General features: G+C 39.3%; 1 protein-coding gene across 1 annotated transcript in view; it reads right to left on the bottom strand.

The window, feature by feature from the left end:
- The window catches only part of VAT1L (vesicle amine transport 1-like), a 58,507-nt gene that overhangs the window by 3,765 nt on the left and 36,104 nt on the right, over window positions 1-18,638 (bottom strand). The window contains exon 9 of the mRNA XM_014942139.1: window positions 1,182-1,265. Coding sequence (XP_014797625.1) covers window positions 1,182-1,265 — 84 coding nt within the window. The remainder of the gene's footprint in view (window positions 1-1,181; window positions 1,266-18,638) is intronic.

Genomic DNA, 18,638 nt, shown 5'->3' with positions numbered 1-18,638 from the left:
CGCTTGTATTAGCTTATAACTATTTCAAAACCAACTAAGCAAGGGGCCTATTTAAGAGAAATGCATTGATGTTGTACTTTCCTTGTTTGATTACTAGCATCTGCTGGAAATAAAAATCTCAAACACAACCTGCTTTTAATGGAAAAAAACAATGTTCTGAAGTTACCCATATTTTTGAATTAAGACCTTTTCGTGAAAGTGTATCAAATTTGTTCCCACCTTCTAACCAATGGTTATTGTGAATATACAATATCAAGATAAAGGATGGAATAAATGTATTAATGTTGTGTTACGGATTCTTGTTTACAGTTTTAAGACACAATTCAGCTACAAAATAATGCCTGGTTTCCACATGTGAGGTCCCAAAAGCCTTCCTTTTCCTTGCAGCTATTTTGTGTGAGATTTGAGGCCAATTTTAGAGTAAGCGTGAGGAAGAGCTTAACTGTGATTCCAGATTCTTTTCTGTCCTTTTGAAACAGGAGATATCTCAGGTCTGAAAGCAAACTTCATACATCAGTACTGATCTGAAGTCAGGTTTTCATTATCTTCTTTACTGCTCTTTCCTATATCATCAGTGAACACTCAGGTGTGAGCCTGACTTTCAGCTACTGCTGCTCCCTGTCATGTTTCAGTCCCACGTTAAGTGCTCCAAAATCAATGGACCAGAGCTCCATCACAACTGTCTTCCTTCAGAACACTTCTAGAAGGAAGCAGTTAGATACTTCAGATATTATAAAAAGAAATCCCTACCAACAGTATACTCTGACTTTTGTATGGAAACCAGAAAGCATTTCTACGCTTGCACACTGAATTAATATGTCTTTTTCTGATCAATCCACTTTTTTTTTTTTATTAATACAGGAATTTTGTATTATGTGAAACTTCTACTTGTTTTCCATGACAGGGACAGAAATAGATGTGGCAATTTTACCCTGATCTGAGACTTGCAGACACATTTTTGGAAAGGCAGGCAGTACATTCAGTACAGAATAGTAACTGCTGGGACCTTAGGTAATACAATTATATTTCACTTTAGGTAAAATATGTAAATTATGATTATTGCTTGTATTTAGGTGCTATGGATTTAGAAGAAAACAGTATAAAAAAAAAATTGTAAGGGACACGTCTCCCAAAGTAACTCCCATGCTTTAACTTGGGTGCCCAAACACCGCTGCACTCACCAGGGGAGTGGGGGCTTTCTCCACATCCAGGATTAGTTTTCCTATATTTCCTCGGTCGTGGATTCTCTGCATGGCCTCCTTCACCTGAAACAAACATCAGCTATTGATAATTTTCAAGCACACGCTAAAAGAAGCCTGAATTCCTTCCTTCCAAAACCAGCAATACATTTAAGGCATCCTTATGTGCAAGGTCATTCAAATAGCTGCTTGAAAACAAAATTAATAGTTAACCATTTTTTAGTGAATTTGTAAGGCCTGATTTTTGCATTGTGTTTGCCAAAATGGGAACGTGAGTCCTGATGACAGTTGGAGAATAGCGTAACACATACATAACGTTAATGCAGTAATGGTTAGCTGAGGTGCAGAGAGAAATACAGGCTCAGGGAGTTAATCCTTACAGGTTGTTCATTAGATTTTCTCTTTGCAGAATATTTATCAAGAAACTCTACTTTCACTGAAAGTATGGAATGTTTTTCTTATTGACCTATGGTATTTTTCAATTCATTTCTTTTGTGTTCCTGTAGAGAGAATGCTGTATCCAGACAGCGGCTGTGATTTATACAACACTTTGGTTCTCACTGCATAAATGAGTATTTATTTCCTTCTTTTTTTCTCACTTCCCCCCCCTTTTTTTTTTAATTTTAAATAAGTAGTGTCCTGCAGCTACCACTAAGACTAGACGTTTAACAGCTGGCTGCAATTAGTAATTGTGAGAAAGGAACAAACCCCTCTTCTTCCTAGTGCGCTGGAGAGAAGCTTATTTTGATGTATGAAGTTTCAGAACTCCTGAGAGCTCAGTGTTGATGAATTGGAATTGTGTGTGTTGCACCGACTGTTCAGTGTGCAGCATGTAGAGCACTATTAAATCACTGAAAACTGCAAGATGTCAAGAGTTTCCTCACTTTCATGGTGGGAAACTTCAGGAACTGAAAATGTACACATAAAGGCTGTTCCATATCCCCATCACACTCTTTTTTGCTGCCATAACAGGATATGTTGAGACAAGAAAGAGTTTTATGTTAATAGGATCTACCATCTGTGACATAGTTTTAATGAATATTTTAAGAATAATGGCATAGAAGTTTGAAACAATACACTGACTTGGGAACAGGTGGGTCCCACAGTACAATTAAAAGTTTGAATTGGGGTCCAGGCACCTAAGATCATTACTGGATGTCTAATATATAAGGAGGTATGAGATTTTTAAAGATACCAAGCGAATACAGCTTTCAACTTCCAATTAAATTTAATGGATGCTGGGCACAAAATGTCTTTACCATCTGTCGGTCTTATTTTGAAAACTGACTGCAGTAAACTCAATATTACAACCTTAATTTTGCCAAGTGGTTTCCTCCATTAGTAAACACCAGACTTCAAAAATTAAAAATCTGATAGAACAAAACAAAAAAAAATTGAAATTGCAATGTAAAATGCAGTGACTTTCTAACTTAAGGCATAATTGTAAATTTACCTTGGAAAACACAACCTTATGAATCCCACTGGACAGAAGGTCGACCTCTAAATGTAGTCCACAAAATCACAGTCATTTTTATGAAGTTACCTTATGGCATAAGCAATACCTAACTATCCTATAAGGCTTGTTCTGTGCTAGGGGCAATATTCCTTTCAGAATATCCAACATAGACCCTGAAGAAGCAGCAGCTGTATTATTTTTTGTGACTCTTATTAGCCAAATAAAGCTTTTAGGAGTCTCGAGCAGGGCATATATAACCAACATAGATGTGACAGAATTGAAGAAATCAGCAAACGCACTTGCCTGTCCACTGAAATTTATTACCAGCACATCATGTGCAAAGCAGGGTATGCAACATTTACTTTCATTTGTACCCTATCATATTTAGCAAGGGAAATTTGAGAAAAATGTGCTTTCCCTGCATTTTTCACATACACGTTATCAAATTTAAGACTCTGGAGAAAGGTTCAGGAGTTGTTTCCAGGACACTTATAAGTAGCTTGAACAGCAGGCAGAGGCAAAGAGAACAATAAAACTTATAACAATAATAGCGGCTATGGAATCCAGATGGAGCTATTCAAATGTATAAAAAACTTGATAAAAGTTAGAAGAGCTGATATACCATCTGTATATTTTAGTGTTATTTGCAACTTACTTACCCAGTTTGTCAAATTCTGTGTGAGGGCAATGCCCTTCAGTACACCGTGTCTGAGTTAAGGCAACTTACTTACCCAGTTTGTCAAATTCTGCGTGAGAGCAATGCCCTTCAGTACACCGTGTCTTGAGTTACAAGACCAGGAGCTATTTTATTTTTTGAAGTTTGCTTCAAAATAAGTAGCACTTCCAGTAGCAAGGATCAAAAAGGTTTCCCTCCTTTATTTGCAACTTACTTACCCAGTTTGTCAAATTCTGCGTGAGAGCAATGCCCTTCAGTACACCGTGTCTTGAGTTACAAGACCAGGAGCTATTTTATTTTTTGAAGTTTGCTTCAAAATAAGTACCGTTTCCAGTAGCAAGGATCAAAAGGGTTTCCCTCCTGTGACAGAACTGTGTCCCTAAATTACTTTTCAACAATTATTCTGTATTGGTTGCTATTTGCATTTGTCAGCTCAAATCCAAGTAATGGAATCCAATATACTTTTGTTTATACAGACAAGTTAATTGAATTTCTTCTTGTGCAGTATCCTCAGCAGAGGGCTCCTGGATTGGAAATAGTGCAAAGGAGTGTTTACTAATATAGAGAGTTTCCATTGGAAGAAAGGACAAAAAAATTGTGTTGGCCTTTGTTTGCTTTCAATATCGCCCAGCCCTTAGAGGGTTTGGGTCTAAACTAATGCTGAACCACAGATTTGAGCCTTGAGAGCCCCCAAAGCAACACAACATTTATCACAGAGCTCTGCACTGAAATCAGAACTATTCTTATATATTAGTGGACAAGTGGAAAATGCTTCCAGTTTCCATGTTATTTATGTAAGGGAAGTTGGCAAACCAGTTACTGAAAACCAAGAATGATGCGGGATCCTGCCCAGCCCCACACTGTGTGACACATCCAACACCAGCACTCCCGGGCAGCACCAGGGGAAAATGATGAATAGCAAAGGAGAAAGAAAAGAAATCCCAAGTTTGCTTTTTCCCTCAAGCTCACTTGCATCAATTTGTATTTGAGTCTGACATACTGTTTTTAAGCACACTCTAGAGTGGAATCATCTTCCCTTATCTGTTCGGTTTAGTGAAAAACGATAACAAACATGGGAAAAGGACCTTTCTAACTCAGTTTGGAACAATTTGCATTTGCTTTAGGGAATATGCTTTTATAATGGGACAAATAATTTTGAACAAGTCTATTTCTCCATCCCTTTCAGCTCTACAAATAGCACAGTCAGGGATATGCTATCACATATCCTCATTCAAGTGCTTTTTCAGCAATGACAGTGAATCTGGAAATTAAGATGACCTATGTGCTAATGAGGTCATCCGTAAAACAAAGACCATGGTCTAGAAAGATAAAACTCAGGGTCCTTTGCAAGTCATGCTTACTATGGAAATACTCAAATTCTCATTTTCCATCATAATTCCCCAAGTGCTGGACATTTTCTCAGCCTTCCATAAGCTCCTTCCTCATACTATTCTGCTGGATCCAAGCAGAGAGGGCAAGGAACATAAAATATACAGATCTTAATTAGGAACGTACAGAACCATTACACTGTTAGTGTTATAGGCAAAAATTAGCAGCTTAAGCATTACTTAGAAAATTGTAATCTATTAACACACACTTGCACATTTAAAAAGGTGTTATGCTCCCAATGCTACCAATAGAGTTCTTCAAAGAAGTCTTGATACAAACACAGGACTAAAAAAAACCCACAAAGCTGGCAAAGAAGGCCTGTTGTGAAAAGGCCTGTTGTGAAAAAGCCTGTTCAAGTATATTTTCCTGAGGGGATGTGAGGGCCGGGATCTCAGGGCTTCTCTTGGATCAGAGCCACTTCTGTCCATCTGTATTGTGTAACAGACTCAGAAAAGCAACAATTACTGTCAACAGACCTTGGTAGGAGAGTAAGGGCAGAAATGCCTTCGTGTTACCGGTCAAAGAATGTTCTAAAAGGGGTTTCACACCATCTATGTTCTCTGGAAGTATAACGTTTGACAGCTGTACTCAATCCTCTCCAACACCCCTACAGCATCTCTCTTGGGGTACCCCTCAAAACTATCAAGAGCTTTGGATATTGTGATCTCTTCAAAATCTCTTATTCTTCTTCAAATAGGCTCATCTTCTCCAGCCTCAAATCTTTTCAAAATTAAGCCCAGATACGTACCTTAACCAGCATGGCAATTTTCAGAAAATTGTTCAATACTTTCATCTCATACCAGACTAAATTTTCTGTCTTCAAAAACAAGCTTCCCTCTATCAATTTTTATGCAGGGAAATATTGCAAAAAGGTAGTATTTTTAAAAGTCTGCATACAACCTAAAATGGGAAAGCAAAGAAAAAGCAAGTTGACCAGGAACGCTGGGTTCCAGACTCAAGGGACAGATATCTGCCTTGTCTTCCTACTATCAATCTTCTGAGGTCTACAAGCTTTCCAAGACAATGCAGGTAATGATACACAGTAAAGAACACAGTTTGGGGAATTCTAGGAGTGGGTAAGTCTGGAATTCCACATGGATCTAACAGGTTTTTAAAACCTGGATTGAGAAAGCTCAATACTTGTTCCTCCCAGTGAGAGCTCTGACAATAACTGGCTACGCCAAGAGTTGTTTGCAAATTGAGAAATGATGCCACACTCGGGCTAATGGTATGCAACATCCTTCTCATCCTTCCTGCTCTCATTAAAAGATTGAAAATTACTGAATATTAGAATCCTGTCCAGTTCATACAGGAGCAACACAAAGAAAGTAAGAGGAAAATCTCAGCACATCTCAGGACCACACTTGGATTAGGCAGGTGTACGCATTTTGGGTACTGGTTGTGTGGTTTCAGTGAGTGTTTATTTCTGTGCTTTGTGGTGGGGAAAAAATTAGTTTGGTCTTTACTTTGTGCAGGTTTTTTTGAAGATATCTTTCCAATGGAGCAGGATGTGAAAATGACTCAATGTATCTGCATTTGGGTAATTTGTATTGAATTTGGGTAATCTGACATAATTTTAGAAAGACTTATTATGTACCTTGAAATTACTGATACTTAAGTCTTGATGCTACCTATTAACAAAATAAGCACAAAAAGATGACACAAAAAATAAATAATTTTAAAGTTGCCTGTGAAATTTTAAAATGGTATCTTTTTGTAAAAAAATTCTGTTGTCACCACAGCAAAGAGAATGTTTTCAACTAGGCTGTAGCTCGCAGAGATGCCTATGTGGTCTCAATTTAACAAAACAGCTAATTTAGTAGCTTCACATTAGCTCTAGACATTGTTACAGAGAAATAGCATCATATTATAAATACAAAAGATTTCCTGTTCCTTGCAGCAACGATATGCTAAATTGATGTAGTATCTCTAAAAGAAAAACAGATTTCCATATTTCTTTAGCTAAAACCTCATGGTAGACAATACGATTTGCAAAGCTTTTATTTCACTAAAGGCAAAAGAGAATACTCTGTAATAACAGCCATAAATTATTTTCCTCTACTGAATACACCACCAGTGTATGCACTGGGAACATGGTATGGGTTTATTGTAGTCATTCTGTCATTAGTGAGCTGAAAGCAATTCTAATTTAACATAAAGTACAAGCTTGCATAAAAAAAAAATAGAGAAAACCAAGTGATTTTGGTTTCTTACTAGCATTTCTAAAAAAGTAAAGCACTAATAATAGCGAAGTACAAATAGCAAAGTACTAATACTAAGCTTTTAGGAATCACATTATATCTGCAAATGACTTGCATCAGTTTAATGAAGTGTTCTTTCAGCACTCCTGATTAATTTGCAATGGTTTTCTATCTGAGTAATATATGTTAAAAAAAGCACAAAATTAAGCGTGTTATTACCTGTAACCACTCAGACCGGAAAAAAGATCTGCATCCTGAAATTAAAAACAGCAGCCACAACGCATACTTTACTTAAATAGTTTCTTCAAATCTAAAATAATGAGAAATAATGTGTATTCCAACAGAGCAAGTAACATAATATACTATCAGATTATGCATTACATTTGGATATTTGCAGCTACCTTCTGATTACGTTGGTTTTCCATACCTTTTGATGAGAGTGTGTAAAAACAGTCCACTTTAAATTGTCTAAAAGACTTTTTTCCTGAAATGCATCTTGTACACCTGCCTGAGCACTAATTTTTTTTCCTATGTTCTTGGATTTTTCTTGTTTGTTTTTAGTACCATGTTTTCCCCAGGTGAAGTTAGTAACTGGGACTGGTTTCTTGTCTGGCTTTTCATCCTAAGTCTTTCATTTCAGGTTTCTACCTCTACTGTCCTGGTGGTCACAGCACGATCCTTCAATTCACTGAATTCTGCAACCGAGGTGAGATGAAGTGAGGAGTCTGGTGCCTTACAGAAAATAGGATTTATCCTTGGAGCCCCATTACAGAACAAGCTTGAAAACTCTACTGAGACCATGATTACTTTGGAAAGTTCCTGAGTAGAGATGTTTTCCTGGATGTAAGTCTGACCCTTTATAAATAATATATGCCTGAAACAAACAATTATGTTCCAACTTTGTATTGCTATAGACAAGCTTCCACTTACTTATCCATTTTATTTCAAACTAATTTGCTGGCTGTTCTGCATTTGAAATCAAGAGCCAACAGTAACGTTTACTAAAGTATTCATAAATGTTTGCTGACATTCAATTGTCCCTTTGTTGTTAGAATACAGCAAATGCAGTCTACTGCTTTATAAATACAGCAAAAGTTAAGTGGAAAACGTATTACTAATTATCTGTTGCACCATTTCACAGTGTGAATGATAAATGCAAGCCTGCCTGAGAAACGGATGCTATTTTCAAGCCTTTGGATATTATTTTAAACATAATGATCCATTTCTGTATTTGGCTCGTAAAAGGAACCCATCTCAGGAGTAAAATAAGAGAGATTGCCAAGTTGGAACACTAAACTGCTCCCTATGCCAATATAAGACATTGGAGGCTTTAGGCCCACATTAATAATATGGATGTGTAGTAGAGAGAAACAATGAAGGCAAGATGCCACGGAAAAACCTCCTAGTGGAAATGTCAAAACATAATGCTTTCATCATCCGACATGAAGCTGTTCCGCTCAGTAATATAATGAATTTTATTAATTCATTTTTTGGTAAAGTTATACATTTACTTCAGGGGAAAAAAATAATAATTGAAAGACGAACAACACTGCTGCAACAGAAGAGTGGATATTCTTTTAAGTCCATGAGGTTGAATGAGTTTTGTTGCACAAACTGCCATCTACAGATGAGAGTTTCATTTTTGCAGATGATGTCTTTACCCCCTCACTCTCAGCTAAGGCAGGTTTATTAAATGGTGGCAGAGAACCATGTGCTTTCTTTTCTTGGGTCCCTCTGCTGTGAGGGTGGTGAGACACTGGAACAATTTGCCCAGAGAAGTTGTGGCTGCCCCATCCCTGGAGGGGTTCAAGGCTGGGCTGGATGAGGCTTGGAGCAACCTGGTCTGGTGGGAGGTGTCCCTGCCCAGGGCAGGGGTTGGAACTGGATGGTCTTTAAGGACTCTTCTAACTCTAACCATTCTGTGATTCTATAAAAGTCTCAGCTGGTAAAAGAATACTAGTAGTGCTCACTAGGCTTCAATTACTCAAACATACACTCTGTAATTGAATGTTATCCCTCAAACATGGTTCTGACCACTCCTCCAATCTCAGCAGAGCACGAACTTTCCACAAGGAGAACTCAGTGTTTTCCTAATGAAAGCCGGGAGAGCTTCCTCCCATCACCCTCGCCCTTGTCCTCTGTACGCAGCTAAAACAATAAGGAGAAGTTTAGCTTCTGCATTACTTCCGTGCAGGCTCTGACAAAGAGAAGAGCTGTCTGCAAGAGCATTCCTTACCAGTAATTAATTCCTCTCTTGCTCACTGTTGTGTGTCTGAGCCGCCTGCAACTGCATCATGTCTGTGAAATCACATGGAGGGGATCTCCATGGTGACAGTGTCATGCGGTACGCAAACATCAGCCGCCGAGTCAAGGTTACTTTGGCAACCCAAGTGTCACAGGTAATGATCCAAATCTTGTTCAGATTTATGAAAGAATAATCGGAATTAAAAACTTGCCCGTTTTTCATTCTCGGGCTGGTTCTGCCCAGAGCCATCTCTATTAGAATTACAAACACTAATATCAATAATATTTATTTAAGCGTCATTTGTGTGCAGTAATGAAGAAAAAGATGCATACTGCAGTCTAGTCTAGCTGAGATACCACACAAGCAAAGCTTTAATACTACAGCTTTCTCTAAGGCAACACGATTTTTATTGTCAGACTCACTGCTGTGCTCTATTACAAAGCTACGTTGTCTTTAATATGCACTGTGAGCTGCATTAGAATTGCAGATGCTCTTCTCAGACCAGCAGAAGAGTTTTCTTTCATGTCATTGGCATATATGCCCTTTAAACCTGAACACAGCATTCCACACAAAGAAAAATGCCATCTGTCTTCTGGATTAAGTCTGTTTAGCTTTGGTGGGTGGAAGGGAAGAAATTCAGGAAACCAGGGATAAGAGTTTCTCAAGTTGCTGGCAGTGGTGAGGCAAGTGCACAGTGTGTTACTCCATGCAGGTTGTGCCACAGCGTGTGGGCATGGGAAGTACAGAGCAAAAGTAAATCCCCTTGAGGCTGCATTTGCCACAGGGCTGGTAACGGGGCTTGGGCTCAGAGAGGGGACCCGGATCCCTGGCTATCCTGTGACACACACACAGTGAGCAGTCACTGGGCTGCTCTGCACTGATGGCTCCTTCCTTCCACTCTCACAAGTGACATCTGTCAAAATTCAGTCCGACCGTTTTGCTGGCATATTGCCTCCTCGCTAACCTTGAAACCTCTCTCTCACGTTTACACAATACAGTTCAGTGGAGTAATCTCTCATTGGGAAACATGCTGACTTCTTTTTTATAAAAGCTTTTTTTTTTTTTTTTGCTTAAAGAGTTTGCAATACTTTCCTTTCTCAGGGTAAGTCTTCTGGGCAACCTTTCATAGCCAAGCTGTTTGCCTGGGTGTGATTACTGACAGTTACCCCACCACAGACACAGCTATTTGGGCAAAACCATCCTTTTGCTGGTAGGGATTGTTTCCCTTGGAGGCAGTGGAATAACCTGTATTGACCACAACACACTTCTGCATTCATGACAGGAATATTTAACTCACTGCATAGCAGAACAGGCTAGCAGAAAAGGGCTTCAAGTATTTAACTGGCCTAACTGGTGTGACAAAATCCTCCAGTTCTGTGTTTGGCCTCTCACATACCCAGCTCCTACCCAGAAAACCCACATCTGCAATTGGCCTGGATTATCCTCTCTTTCCCAGGCTGATTCTCCTCTTTTACCTACACCATTAATTCTAAAAAGATCACTCAAACTCTCTTTGTTCCCCTAAAGGCTGAGGATATGCAGCATCTTGCAAGACAGATGGGAAAGCAGTATAATATTTACAAGATTCTATTCTATACAAGGCTCTGTTCCTGCCCGGGGTGAATACAACCAGATCTTAACATGCAGAAATCAAGCACTGAGTGTATGCAAGAAAACACATCAAACTCAGGGTAACTGGGGCCCAATTTTCATAAACACCTACTGAAAAAAAAAAAAAAAAGCACAGGAAAACATGGATACAATCAAAATAACTGCTAAAGCGCTAAAAAGCTAATATTGTTAGCAATGCTTTTGAGTTTATTTGAGTATTTTAGACACAGGAGTAGGAAAATAACTTGGGTGATGGAGTCTGTTTCCTTGCTGTGAAGCTGACACGTCATGTCATCCTGCTACCATCCATCTGAAATACAAAATTATTTTCTCCAACTCACCTGTTTATGCCCTGTTATGCTGAGCTTTTGCACCAATGCTTTTGCCTGCATATATGTAAATAAAGTACTTTTTGAAGCCCTTTCATTCCTCCATTGCTATTCACAGCTGCAAACAGCAGCTCTGGCCTCTACTCCCTTCTGCTGCCTGTCAGCGAGGAGAGAGACCTTTTCTCTGGAATACCTTTTAGCCTCACTGTACGTTGCCATGGCAGCAAGACTAAAACCAGACCCAAGATGAGAAAAATGTCAAAGGAATAAAAACTGACGCTACAGGCAAATTCTGTCTCAGAGTCCTCCCTTGGCTACTGAAGATATCTATTAAGTTATACATCTTTTAGATAGAGAGCTACAGCTGCAGAACTGTGCTGTTTCCCTTCTTTCCTTATTCCTATAAGCTCCTGCTGACGTCAATGAGTATTTGTTTTGCCTCAGTAAAATTCAAAGAAAAAGAGATTTAAAGCTTTGTAATTACAGAATAACTGAGCCAGATCTTGCCAGCTTCTACTTAAGGAGTCAACAGGGATAAAGCAGAAAAAAGGCACAACCAACATCAAATTAAATATTTAGAAGTACTAAACAGCAGCGCCTCAGTTATCAGTTTGGTGGGAGCTTCCCTGCATGGTAAAAGAGAAGAAAAATCCTTGAAATTTGACCCATGAGCACAGAGAATTCCAACAAGTCAGGACAGCTCAGGGGTATTCAGCACTTTGACAGTTAAAGACTGTCATTTGGGATGCAAGCAAAGTGCTACAGAAAGAACATCTCTGTAAGACTATGTGTATTATCTTAGAAAAAACCTGCACAGAGTGAGAAGAAATGCTATTTTTGATTTAAACTGCCACAGCACAGCTTTTCTCATTATCACTTGTTAACATAAGCTTGAAGAAAAAGGGATTTTTTCTTCCTCAATTAATATGGGAAATAATTACCTTATTACTTTGAAAGCCAAAGGTTGTTTCTGAAGGGTAGAGATTCGGTGAAGAAATCCCTGGAACACACTCAAGCAGAAAAGCCAGATCTTGTGAATCGGGATGAAGCTTTGAGGATCCCACGCTGGAATTTCTTTTAGAGCAGCAACAAAGCCAAAACTCCTGGACTCAAAGCTTCTGGAGCAGCCTGTCTAGTCCTTAGCACAGCACAATCGTACTGAGATCAGCCAGTCTGAGGACCAGCACAGCGTTGAGTGGAAGGAATACAGAACTATCGTGATAGAGCTAAAAAGTTCCCCAAATCCACTGACCAAAGGGAGACCCCCCTCCATCACACTTCTGGTTGTCCCTGGGAGGCACTGATGCCAGCTGCTGAGCCTCCAGGACTGCTGGCAGGAATTACGACAGCAGAGTCCCTATTTCTGCTAGGAAAATTCCTTCAAAGACATCAAAGCCTCCAGCAGAGGAGTTCAGATCTGCTCACCTTTATGACACCTTTCTCCATTCTGAGGAACAACCCATCTTATAGCAAGTTGCAGCCAACTGTGCAGACAGGGATGCCCCAGACACTCCCGAACCCTGGGGTATCCAAAAGTCTAGTGGTTCAGATTCCACCCCGGTGAGTCTGGTTTGAGCAGCAGCAGCTCTTACTCTGGGGAAAATTCCTTTGGCTGCAAAGGAGTTTTGGCAGTCTCAGGCCAAAGAAACAGGCCCTCTGTATCTGGTTAAGATGCAGCAGTCTCCTGCCTAAATTGAATTAATATATAACGTTCAGTTTGGTGTATTCCTGTATTCCATCACAATCGGTTATGACAATTTATAGCAGGAAATAAAGTTTATGACATTCATCACTATGCAATTAAAAAAAGACATTTTACGCTGTTATTGACTATCAAGCTCCATGACATCAGTTTTTAAACTCTTGCCTCAGCAACGCTGCCTCGTGAGCTCTTTGAAAAAACATTTGGAGAAAAATGCCCCAACCCACAAGAATGTCTCATTTCTTCTCCCTCCCATCAGCGCTCTCTAACAGAGTGTCATTAAACTCTCTCCCTCCTCCACCCCCAGAACATGCAGACTTAATTACACACATACTGCTTTGCGTAGCGTTGTGTTGTTGTCTTTCTAATTCTAATGCCCAGACTGCAGAAGGTGGATGCTGCCCATTTCCTCGGCGCAGCCCAGCAGCAGCCACCCTGTCTGGTTCCCTCGCTGGGGGAGTCTGGCAGAGAGAGATCCCTCCTCACACACAAGCCAAGGATCAGACAGCCTTGCTGGAACTGCATTGTTTCACAGCCATAGGAGAACTCCCAGCCTGAAACACTTCCAGAACCACAGCTTTTCACACAGACTGTCTAGACGCTTGCAGGACACTATTTAAAGACAGAAGAATCTTCTCTTTGACACCATATTCTTAATTGCTTTGGAGCTAATTAGCTTCAAGATGTTCCCAGTCAATCCATGTCTCAACTCTGCCTCTGGGCAAATGGGCACAAATGTTGCCTCTTGCAGGGCTGGGGGGAGCCCAGCAAAGCAGCTTGCAAAATATTAGGCAATTCTTGAACACGCATTTATCAAGAATCAATGCCAGTTCTACCATGCTTTGTGCACGTGTGCAGTTACACCAGAATAGAAGTGAAATACCAAAGACTTAGCTCTTTTCTGCTGGGACTCAGCTTCATTTGAGCAGCACTTGGGACTGTGGGACCCCAATTCCTGAGGATTCCAGGCATGGCAGAATTCACATTAATAAACTTTCACCGTGACAGCATCTGTTGTTCCAGACTCACGGATATTTTTTAGGGGTGTAACCCTGCCTCACTGCACAGCTACGGGCAAAACATTTGAACTACATGCCTCGGTTTCTTTGTCTTTACGACAACAGAAAATATTTACCTCGTTCATAAGAACATTGCTGTGTGCTAGTGCATCAGTCAGGTAGCCTTTTAAACCCCACCACAGCTAAAGTGTACAGGCTATTACAGGTTTTAATGCTCAGAGACCGTTTTACTGTTCAATCTTCCAGACAGTAAAGACTTAATCACTAAAAAGCCTTGACACTGTAATTTCCAAAGTCTGAGAAGGTTCATATACACATCCACCAACTGGGAGCAGATGACAAGAGCACATTAATGTCCTGTCTTTGAAAAAAAGTCTCCATGTTCTACTGTGACAATGGATTCTCTCCAGAAAATCCAGCCCTAATCAGTATAATAGTTATGTAAATTCTTGAACCTCATCAAGGTAAATCCCAAAGGTCTCCAAAGATTCAAATGAGAAAATATTTCTCCTTTGATTTCTTCTTCATTTCATTTGTTTGTTTCAGAAAGTAGTACCACAAGGACTGCAAATCTAATTATTCATAAGTCCTCATCGTATTTTTTCATAATTCAAAAAGCTAAGTCAGATCCTACCGTCAGATCCCACTCCATAACTTCATTAAAATTATACTCAAAACCAAACCCCATAGTTACATTAAATTGCAATGCAGTTGTAATGTTAGAGAATAGATTCATCCTTATGCTCAGTTTGAATTATATCAGTTTACAATAAAACTGAAATTCTTCATCTAGGTAAGATGAAAGTTATTTGAATTTATCTTATTCACTGGTTGACAGTTTTAAAATATAGTTTGCCGTCCTGTTTGCTTTATTACTTAATACTTCTCCTGCCACTGGTAAAAAAATGTCTCATTCTAAGCCCATATTAAAGATCTTAACTCCACGTAAGCATTGTATCAATGTGATTGCTATAAAAATTGATTTAGTTTACAGCAAGGTTAATGCTCGTGTGTGAACGCTCAGCCAGTTTGGCGCTACGTTGTATCGATGGAAATCAAATTGCTTTGTAATTGGCAGCAGGGAGCCAAAGCAGAAGTGTTTATGTGACAGAACGTCACCAATGCAGCTGAGGCAGTTCTCTAATCTAATTCAATTAAACTTGCATGTGTAGATACACCAAAAAACCCAACTGGCATGTACACTAGCTGCGATAACTCAGGAAAATAGGCAAGAACTGTAATAACACACATTTTGCTAGCTCTAGGCTAACGTAGGCTTAACTCTAGGAACTCTTAGAATTATGCTGGGTGTTTCCTTTAAGTTGCAGGAAAGGACACAGCATTGTGTTACTTCTGCTAAAGAATTCAAAGGTTACACCCTTTTTCCTCAGGAAGGTTTAAGATCTTTAAGGAATTTTACCCAGGACATAATCATAGGATGTAATAGGAGAAAACCTCAGGTTCTTCTCAAAGTTGTTGGTATTTGGTGATGGTGAGAAATTCTGTTTTACACAACCGTTATTCTACCAAACTGGATGCATTTAAACAAAGATTTGGAGCTCCCTGTGACACGCCAGGTTTTATTTCTTATAGATATGGCCTACATTTTCCAATGTGTGCACTTTAATACCACATTCAGAGCCTGGCATGTTCAAGTAAAATCAGAACTTGGAAAATCAGTTGCTCATCTGAAAATCTTAAACCATGTTGCTTCCTTGCAGTATTGTTTTCTCTAAGCCAGTGGTCGTAACATACAGATCTTTTCTACAAAATATCTTGGTGTTCAATCATTCACAGCAGGCTAATATATATAGGAAACTTTTAGTATCAACAATATATCTGCTTTGCTGCCTTGGTGATAATTTACATCATTATCTGTAATGAGCAATAATATCATTACTAAACTGCAATACCACATAAAACTCTCAATTATCACATTAAATTTGGATTATATTATGCTAAGAGATGTCTTTATGCCCAAGAGTAATTTTGCTTTTTAAACTCATCTGTGTTTAAAACGATTGCAAAAAATCTATCAGCCATTTTCATTAGGTGGGAACATTTATCTTGATTAATGATTGTTATGCACTAAAATAAACTTCCACTGCTGGGAAGCTATACCAGAGAAAAGTCTCTTGGTGAACCCCAAGAGTGGGCTTAAAGCACAACCAGGAGGTTACCAGTTTCCACTCACGGGGACGTTCATTCTCCTGCTCTCTACAGAGTAAGGAATTGGTCCGTGGGGTGATGATCCAGGAACGAATCTCAAGGTGTGCAAGGTACAACTCAAACTCTGCCATACCTTGACTCAAGAAGTGTAACGTTCAACTGTCCTTCCTAATTGCACCTAGACATTGTTTTTGAATAGGGAAATGACTCCACGAAACCCTGTTTTCCCGACTCTTGAGAACAGACTAAATTCTGTAACACAAACAGTAAAAATGAAGTGTAAAACAAATGCGTTGCAAACATTCAAGATAAACATAGAAGAAATACATTCTTATCTCCTGGAGTTATGCACACACGAGCTGGTATTTTTAAAGGTGTCCTTGATGTCTAAAGCACATCCCCTCTGCTTTGGAACAGCTTTCCCTGGCCAGGTCTCTGCTTATTTCCTTGCACGGGTACAGTATCACCAGATCAGTGCAATACATAAGGAATGTGTGCCAATTTATTACTTAAAAGCCAGCCAATATATTTCAGTAAGCAGACTGCTCCTGTAAAATACTACTTCTTCACAGTAATTAATCAGCAGCTTGCTCCATGGAACAGGTTTGTTCCTATTTTTTCTAATAAATGACAAGCCATTTTTTCCCCATATACAACCTCCTGTTGCTAATTTAATTAACTGGAAGCATGTGACTGGTTTATCTTTAATAGTGCACACTTTCCTGAGCAGAATATATCAATGCTTCCTATATTCTTGTCCTGCCTGTTTCCCCCTCCCTCACGTTATCCATCAGGAACGGAGTCTCCGTGTTGTTCTCCTCGGGCTGCAGTTCCAGAAAGCTCTTATCTCTGTGGCACCCCAGGGCAAACAGAAGTGACAACCTGTCCTGCCCCACAAACACCTACCATGACTCACCACCACACTTCCAGTGTCTCATGCCTTCTAGAAAACTATGTTCTGCCTCTGTATCTCCATAACTAATTAATTCTTAGCAGAGTGCTTACTAAGTAGATTAAAAAAGGGCTGTAGCTGCGGGCTGTCTTTATGTTAATTGAGAGAGGTTTAGTCTCACACTAGTCAGCTTCTAACCTTTGGAACAGCAACACTGGAACACTGAATCAATGCTCATCAGAGATATTGCCAAAATACTGCCCCATGTCTGCTACTTCGTTCCAAAACATTAAGATACCATTCCCCTGAAAGGCAACAGTTCATTGAGATTTGGTAGAAAAAATACCCTTCAGAGATTAGAGCCCCCAATAAACACACTGAACCACAAAGGCTCAGCCCAGGGGCTTGGCTGGTAGAGGCCACAACTGGAAATTACAGAGATTTTCAGGCTGATCTTTCCAATAACATGCTGTGTGGCATCAGGCAAATGAAGATATCCACCACCTCTTTTGTTATTTATCTATTAAATGAGTATTACAGTATGAATATTCTCAGCACACACAAAGGAACCTTCTGAAGACTCTAGATGGCAAAATTGGTTAAAGATAGGTCTTCAGCTGGCAGGCTAGACAAAACAAGCTAAATTTTAAAAGGTATAAAGAAAAGAAAGCATAGAGCTGAAATAAATTACTCGTTTAATTAAATTCCATTCATGTAGCTTGAATTTCATGCAGTGTTTATGAATAATGTATAGCAATTGAAACTAATTGACTTCTGCTTACATACTTAACAGACTTAACAAGTGAGGTCTCAGTTTCCTAAAACAGCTCATTTACCCAACCTGATTTTGTGGTAATCGCAGCTAATGCTGTGTATCCGAGGCCTTCTTAAGGAGCCACAGTGCTTCTATCTAGGGCTTGGCCTCCTCCTTTTTATCTCACTCTCTTAATAAAAATAGTAATCACGTTACATTTTCATCAACAGCGAAAGAAGCCAAAAAGAGTACTGGGTTATGCCATCACTTGCTGATACAGGGAGGAAGGGTAGAATGAATGACACCCTCTAAAACAGTCTCAAATGGGGAAGGAATGTAAATAAAATTATATAGACATAGAGTACGAACTTAGTAGCTCATGTAAGAGCAGCAAGGGTCCCATCACCAGGTAAACACAATGTTTTAGAGGGGAAAAAACCTGCAGTACCTAATTAATCTCTGGTACTTTGAAAGTACATTTTATTCCTCTAAGCATATAGCAACAAAATTATCTGGAGTTTTAATTGATATTTGCTTCAGATAAGCATCTTGGGGAAAGCTCTTTGCAAAGTCTTTATTAAAAATCACCTTACTCATGACTCAATTTTCATTCGTTTAGAGCTTGTGTTCATTACACTTAACGTTAGTGAGGCAGAATTCAAGCGGAATAGCTTTTCCTTTACTCTTCCCAAAATGTGAAAGCTATTTTGGCTCGTAACTGTGTGTAATTTGATTGTGAACACAAAAGCAAACTACTCTGAATTATTCAGGTTTCCCCACGTCTGTCTTGAAACTCTCTACATCAGTAAGACACAGCTCCCTGCATTGTTGTACGCTTTGATACCTGCCCAGAGCTTGTATTTAACTTGTGTTTGTATACAAAGAAACAACGGTGATGTACAGATAAAACATTTACATTTACTTTGAACTACGGATGTTTATTTTATACAGTCAAAGGGACCAGAATCTCACACATGAGAAGAACAAATTGCTGTG

Source organism: Calidris pugnax, unplaced genomic scaffold (genome assembly GCF_001431845.1).
Source record: "Calidris pugnax isolate Ruff unplaced genomic scaffold, ASM143184v1 scaffold28, whole genome shotgun sequence".
Classification (NCBI taxonomy): domain Eukaryota; kingdom Metazoa; phylum Chordata; class Aves; order Charadriiformes; family Scolopacidae; genus Calidris; species Calidris pugnax.
This window is presented reverse-complemented; position numbering and strand designations above follow the sequence as displayed.